We start from the raw sequence: 7,147 nt of genomic DNA, 5'->3' as shown, positions 1-7,147 counted from the left end.
GCTTTTCCTAGTGCAAAAAATGCAGATGATGTGGTGTTTGCAAAGCCTCTCAACCTCTTGGGTGAAACTTCTCCAATGTACTGTCCATGGATGTTCAGGGAGATGCCTTCAAAGGAAGGGAGAACAGTTATATTCCTAGGAATATTTTTAAGAAGTCAACAGATATACAATCCTGACATGCCATCAGCTATATATGCCATGTTCTATCTGATACTGTTAGGCAATATATTACTTATCTATGCACTCCTGCTGCTTTAGTATTTTAATTACTGGGGTAAGTTGGAAGGAACAGAAATGTTTTGGGGGCAACAGCAACCTAGTTAGCAAGTGTAGATTCCTTGCCAGAAACCACCGAACTCCCATTGCTTGGTTTCCCTCTCTCATGGGGCTGTATTATGTTCAGACCCCAATGGATGATGACATGTATTTATTTATTGAAAACATTTCTATGCTTCCTTTCTACCCAATTCATCACCCCCACGGTGGTGAACATTAAAACAAATTATAAAAACATTAAATAATTTCAGACACTGACAAGCACTTAAAATATAAATATATATAAAACATTTAAAACAATTAAATATAACATAATATAAGGAATACAAACCAAAACGAAACAGTAGTCTCTTGCTGGTCGAAGACAGCAATAGAGAGACAGATAAATCTCCCTGGAAACTTGGGAATGGAGTGTCAAAGTTTTGGCATCCTGACCAAGAAGGCCCCTTTCATACATTGCCACCCATCTAGTCTCAGATGGCAGGGACACCTGAAGCAGGATCCCCAGAGATGACCAGAGTGGCTGGGTAAGTTCATGTAGGAGTAGGCAGCCCTTCAGGTATGCTGACTGCAAGTTGTACAGGGCTTTAAATGTCGATACCAGCACCTTGAATTGGGCCCAGAAACAAACTAGGAGCCAGTGAAGACAGAACAAGACTATAGTGGACATTTGGGGGTGGAGCCTGGGGAGGGCAGAGCTTGGGGAGGGACCTCAGTGGGGTATAACGCCATAGAATCCACCCTACAAAGTTGCCATTTTCTTCAGGAGAATTGAGAACTCCAGGCCCCACCTGGAGGATGGCAACCCTCTCCCTATAACCCACTCCGGCCAACATTCTGGCTGCAGCATTTTGTACCAGCTGTCGTTCCAGACAGTCTTCAAGGCCAGTCCCGTTTAGAGCATGCTGCAGTAATCTAATCTAGATGTTATCAGGGCATGCACCACAGTGGCAAGAGCTTTCCTGCCCAGGAATGGCCACAGCTGCCCCAGTAACCAAAGCTGGTAAAAGGCACCCCAGCCACCACTTCCACCTGCTTACCAACAGGAGACCCAGATCCAGCAGTACCCCCGAGCTACAAACCTGCTTCTTTAGGGGGAGTACACAACCACACCCAGAACAGGGATAACCCATTTCTGGTGTCAGACCTTTCCCCCAAAAGCAGCACCTCCGTTTTGTCTAGATTAAATTTCAGCCTGTTAGCTCTCATCTGTCCCAAAACTGCTCTCTGGCACCTGTTCACGGTTTCCACAGCCTCCCTGGGATCTACTGGAAGCACAAAATAGAACTAGGGTTGCCAGCCTCCAGGTGGGGCCTGGAGATCTCCCGCTTTTACAACTGCTCTCCAGCTGACAGAGACCAGCTCCCCTGGAGAAAATGGCTGCTTTGAAGGGTGGACTTTGTGGCATTGTACCATGCTGAGGCCCCTCCCCTCCCCAAACCCCGCCCTCTCCAGGATCCACCCCCAAAGTTTCCAGGTATTTTCCAGCCCATATCTGGCAACCCTAATAGAACCCAGCATTTGTGCCTGCATTAAAGTGGAAGAGCCTCTATATCCCCTTTTTGGATACAGTTAAAAATGTCCTTTGTAGTTTGTAGGAAGAAAATAATTTTAACATTATATATAAAAAATGTCCTTTCTCTGGTGGGGTGGGGTTTCCAAATGGTTTCCCCTCTTGAAATTTATCGTGGCTTCCCAACCTTGATTCTGGGTTGAATTTGGTTTTAGCCAGGGTTATTAGGGCCTACCTGCAGTGATGCCGTAGAGGAAGCGTCCAATCAGAATCATTTCATAAGATCTAGCCATCCTACTGCAGCCTATGAACAAGGCAGCTGCAATTATGATGAGATCACTGATCATGAAGCTTCTCTTTCTGTAAGCAAGAAAGTAAAGGTAAAGGTTTCCCTTGCTCGAAAGCTAATCAAATCCGACTCTAGGGGGCGGTGCTCATCTCCATTTCCAAGCCGAAGTGCCAGCACTGTCCGCAGACTTCTCCATGGTCATGTGACTGGCATGACTAAATGCTGAGGCTCATGGAACGCTGTTACCTTCCCACCAAAGTGGTACCTATTTATCTACTTGCAATTTCTTGCTTTCGAACTGCTAAATTGGCAGGAGCTGGGGCCAGAGATCACGTGGCACTAGGGTCTCGAACTGCCAAACTACAGACCTTCCAGTCTGCAGCTCAGCGTCTTAAAACAGTGGTGCAAATAAAAGGTTCTCACCAGAGTCTTTGTGTTTTTACCTTTAACATTATCGAGATACAACATGCTGCTAGTTGATTTAAATTAATTTCATTGTTGCAATTTTAATTCAGTTGCAAAAGAGTTTGAATGAGTGGAGAGGTGAGGCCAAATGTTGTACGTCAGGGGTCTTCAAAAGGTAGCTGGTGAACTATCAGTATTTTTCTGGCTGCTGCAGAGTGGCTTATGCATAAGTTTGCCAACCTCCAGTTGGTGGCTGGAGATCTCCCCAGATTACAACTGGTCTCCAAGCAACAGAGATGAGCTCACCTGGAAAAAACTGCTACTTTGGACGGTGGACTCCATGACATTAAAATCTCACTGAAGCTCTTCCCCTCCCCAAATACTGCCCTACTCAGGTTCTGCTCCCCCCAAATCTCCAGATATTTCCCAACCTGGAGCTGGCAACTTCATGAACCCCCTAGACAGAAGACCCAGGAAAACAGCTTGAAAAGGACTGTTCTAGACTTGTTTTTAAAAGCGTTTATTTCATAGGATTTTTCTCTCTGCTGCTTAGCTGATAACTTAATTTCTTGTATTTTTCCTAGTTCTTGTTCTGCTTCCAGGGCACAACAATACTTGGTAACATGCCCAGGAGTGGGGGAAGTAGTTTGGGATATTTTTCATTACTCTGAAGTAGCTTTCATTAAAGAAAATGTTGATGTCCCCTGTTGTACATAAAATAATGTAAAGGTTGCCCTCATTCATGGTTGTAATGGTGTGTTAGGTTAGAAGAATACCTACTTTCCATATCTCATAGCTAGGGGTCCACTCAACAGACAGCCCAACAAGCCTCCCACACAGTAGACAGACACAACCAAGGACCAGAGCAGGGAGAGCGTTTTTTGGTGAAGAGGAGAGTCATATCGTTCTACCCAGGTTGCATTGATAAATTTCTTGATATCCTGGGATGAAAAAAAAAACTTTTAAAATTAGTGTACAACTTCAGTGCTGGCTAATTCCCTTTTTTAAAATACTAATTTTTCATTTAAAAATCATTACTATATGAAAAGCAGGATTAAGGGGGGAACCCTCTCTCCTTCCATTTACAAAATCATTATTTATTCTAGTAGGCAGAGGAACATAATCGGATAATCAGAAATGCAACCAAATCAGATTGCTGCTTTCATAGGGGCTATGTTAATCCACGGCTTCAAGCAGGAATCTAAGTTTCATTAACCAGACCTACTACTCGCTCTTCTTGCTGATATCAAGGGCATATTGACAGAATCAGTTGTTGGGAGAAAATACTTCTTCAGGAAGTTTGACACTGAAACAGCTGTCACTGGAAGCTGGAGGAAAAACAGGGTCAATCCCTTTGCTTGAGTTTTCGAAGGAGAGGTATTAATTTCCCTGGGGAACCCGTGGAGAGTTGCCAAGCTTTGCTTAATAGCTCAGGATGCAGTTATGAACTAGAAGGGGGTTGTATAAATATAGAATAATAATAAATGGCCAGCGCCATGTCAATAATAAAATGGCTGCCCCATGTCAAACAAATGTAGCAAAACTGGGTCACCCCCAGGGAAGGAAGGCATCTCTTTGTTCTTAATGTACTCCCCATATATACAGGGTATTATGGCTTTGTAAATTAACCAAGCCAAAGGTGACATTTAGGGGGGCGGGGACTCCAAACTGCTTCCTCCCCTGTGATGCCTTGTGGACCCCCTAAATATACATACACATTTCTTCTTGTGTGCTGCAACAGTGGATGGAAATCAAAAGAGCACTGAATATACTATGTGTGTAATATCTGGTTAGGTCCCAGTCTACAGGCCACCCAAGGACACTAATTTCCACACACATCTGAGGATGCCAGTCTCCACGTGCCCACTAACCAAATCAGGTGATTGATGCAGTGAATTCTGGCAGCCTTATTGCCTGTTTAAGGCAGAGTGGGGGGAAAGGCCTTGGGATTTAGCTCCTGATAAAGGTTTTCAGAGGGAACCATATCAACCATTGGTTAGGAGTATCACTGTGCAAGAGACTTCTAATACTGGCTGTAGATTTTTCCCCAATAGCACTTTTGGGCACATATTGAGCAATGAGCAGACCCATGTAATGACTGAGATCAATTTTAAAAGAGGAGAGGCAGATTGGCAACCAATATTAACTTAAGCGACTACATTACTTCCTAATATTGAATTTGATCAGAAACACAGAGTTAAGAATTGCACAATTTATAACACAAGTAAGCTCAAATTCCAAATTATTTCCATTCCACGTGCCTGATGCTTGCCCCCATGGCTTCAGAAGTTTCCTTCAGTTACAGAATCTTTCAGTCCTAGTCTGTCTCTCCACTTTCTTCTGGTTTTCCCAACCTGTGATGTGTGCTGATGTTTATTCATGCTCTTCTCCTCTCTCAAATCCTTCTTTAGCTTTCTCAACTCCTTCACCAACCAGCTTCTGATCCCTTACGTTCTCTTCCCTTATATGCCCCATTCTATTCACTTGCTCTGCATTCTATAAGGGCCAAACTACACATCTGGGTTTTAAATAAGTTGGGTCTGGGTTCCATTATGAGGGGGAGAGGGCTCCTACCTTACCCCCCAAGAGGTTTTCCTGCATGGAATAATCACTGGGAGATGAGTTGTTTCTCTGTTTTCACTGCTCTACACATATCCAGACAAGTGATCCACCCACAGAAGTTGTCCTCCTCTGCTCGTGAAGTGCACTTACTGGATTGGGGCCACTGTCTGATAAGCATCCACAGGACATTATCCAGCCTGTGCCTGGAAGGTCGACTGTGCAGTTATTTATAAGCCATCACTTACCTCAGAAGGATAGGTGATCACAGAAACCTGGAAGCCAATAAGGAAGTTTCCACCCACTCCTAACACAACGATCATTTGGAACAGTCGCTGGTATTGTACCTGAGAACAAAAGACATGTTTTCCCCCAACATGGTTATTAATATTTGCGACAGAAAATTATGTCACATACAATGAGCATTTATTTCTGTATAGTAGAGGTATCAGGCCTTTGGATGGGATACTCGCTGGGAGCAAGAGGGCTAGCAATGCTGTCTATAAATTTTATTTAAAGGTAAAGGTAAAGGTTCCCTTGCTCGAAAGCCAGTCGAGTCCTAGGGTTGCGGTGCTCATCTTCGTTTCAAAGCCGAAGAGCCAGCGCTGTCCGAAGACGTTTCCGTGGTCATGTGGCCGCCATGACTAAACACCAAGGCGCGCGGAACGTTGTTACCTTCCCACCTAAGTGGTATCTATTTATCTACTTGCAATTTCTTGCTTTCGAACTGCTAGGTTGGCAGGAGCTGGAACAAGAGACGGGAGCTCACTCCGTCATGTGGCAACCTGGGTCTTGAACTGCTGAACTACCGACCTTCCACAGCCTGCAGTTCAGCGTCTTCACCACTTTAGTACTATCAAAATCTTGCTGCCCATAAAGCCCCTTCTTAGCCCAACAGCTCTCCTGGGAGATGAAAAGCCTGGCTGTGCCTTCCAGCCCTCCTGAAGGCAGTAAGTAGCTGTCCAACAATTAAGCAAGAGATGCAGTATGAGCATTTGAGTGTTGCCTTTCATGTGTGCTCATCAGGCACTTTAAATGGCATATGGGAACTCAGTCAAAGCTGTGGTCCCCAACATGGTGCCCGGGCACATCGAGGCACCCACTGATGTGTTTCCTGGGGCCCTCTTGCTTCAGAGAGCCTTGAAGATAAAATCCAGAAAATGGAGAGCTTCAGATCACTCCCTGTGTGCTGCCTGACCATCAAAGGCAATGAACTTATCTTGGGCATATGTGCCACAGCTATGTGCCCTCAGCTTGGCCATTAACACAGAGATTCTTATATCCTGAGCTTGGAAAACTTCATCTGTGGCTACATGGGGAACAAACCCTCCCTTCTTCTTTGGAACCTGAAACCAAGCAGAATCTCTTCTCCAAAGTGAAGGGATAATCCCTGTTTTCCTCTGCCTCCTTAGTGCAGAAAATACTTTAGAGGAGCCCAGGAGACATCACCTTTGCATAAAAAAGCAGTACCCATTCAGAAACAGTGGCCTCCATTATATGCTAGTATTTTCTGGAGGCTTCCAAATATTTGAGATTGACCCCATCCCTTGGTAGCCATTTTGCAGTAGTGTCCACTATCCTTCCTCAAAATTCCAGAAGTGCCCACAGACTCAGCAGGGTTGGGGAGAGCCTGATCTAGCCTGATTGCCAGGCCGATTTTGAAGCACCAGCAGGCTGAACGTGCAGCTACTCACCAGGTCTGAGAGGAAGTTGGTTGTCATTGTCTTTGAAAAATCCTGCCTGAACTCCAGCTAGTGGAAGACGGCTGTCTGATGGAAGCTCTTTGGTCTTTTCTAGTTCAAAAGCAGGAACTGGAGTTGAAATTTGACTTCTTGGATTCAGCGAATTACAGCCTCATTAGGAAATGGCTGAAGGTGAATTCTCTTGGGTTAACGATTTCAAGAAGCAGAGGAGCCAACCCTGAGTCATCATGAGGACGGCTCTCAACAGTGGGCATGGTATTTATACCTGACTTGGTGCGGAGAACTGAGTAATGCTTCATCAGGTTTCTTCTGCCCGACTGATCAGGCCTGTGACCCCTGACTTTTGCCTCAAGAGGAGGCCTCTCCAATCTACAAGGGAAAAAAAGAACATGTTGCCTGCTA

At 44.9% G+C, this 7,147-nt stretch overlaps 1 protein-coding gene across 1 annotated transcript in view; it reads right to left on the bottom strand.

Annotated features, from left to right (window-relative positions):
* The window catches only part of LOC107108510 (solute carrier family 2, facilitated glucose transporter member 11-like), a 37,964-nt gene extending 31,201 nt beyond the window's left edge, over nt 1-6,763 (bottom strand). Inside the window, exons 1-2 of the mRNA XM_015408947.1 lie at nt 6,737-6,763; nt 5,291-5,389 (exon numbers count right to left, since the gene is read on the bottom strand). Of these exons, the coding sequence (XP_015264433.1) occupies nt 5,291-5,389; nt 6,737-6,763 (126 nt within the window). The remainder of the gene's footprint in view (nt 1-5,290; nt 5,390-6,736) is intronic.
* Nucleotides 6,764-7,147: the final 384 nt, after the last annotated feature.

The sequence above is a fragment of the Gekko japonicus genome, unplaced genomic scaffold, assembly GCF_001447785.1.
Source record: "Gekko japonicus isolate JY-2015 unplaced genomic scaffold, Gekko_japonicus_V1.1 scaffold19, whole genome shotgun sequence".
Taxonomy (NCBI): Eukaryota; Metazoa; Chordata; class Lepidosauria; order Squamata; family Gekkonidae; genus Gekko; species Gekko japonicus.
This window is presented reverse-complemented; position numbering and strand designations above follow the sequence as displayed.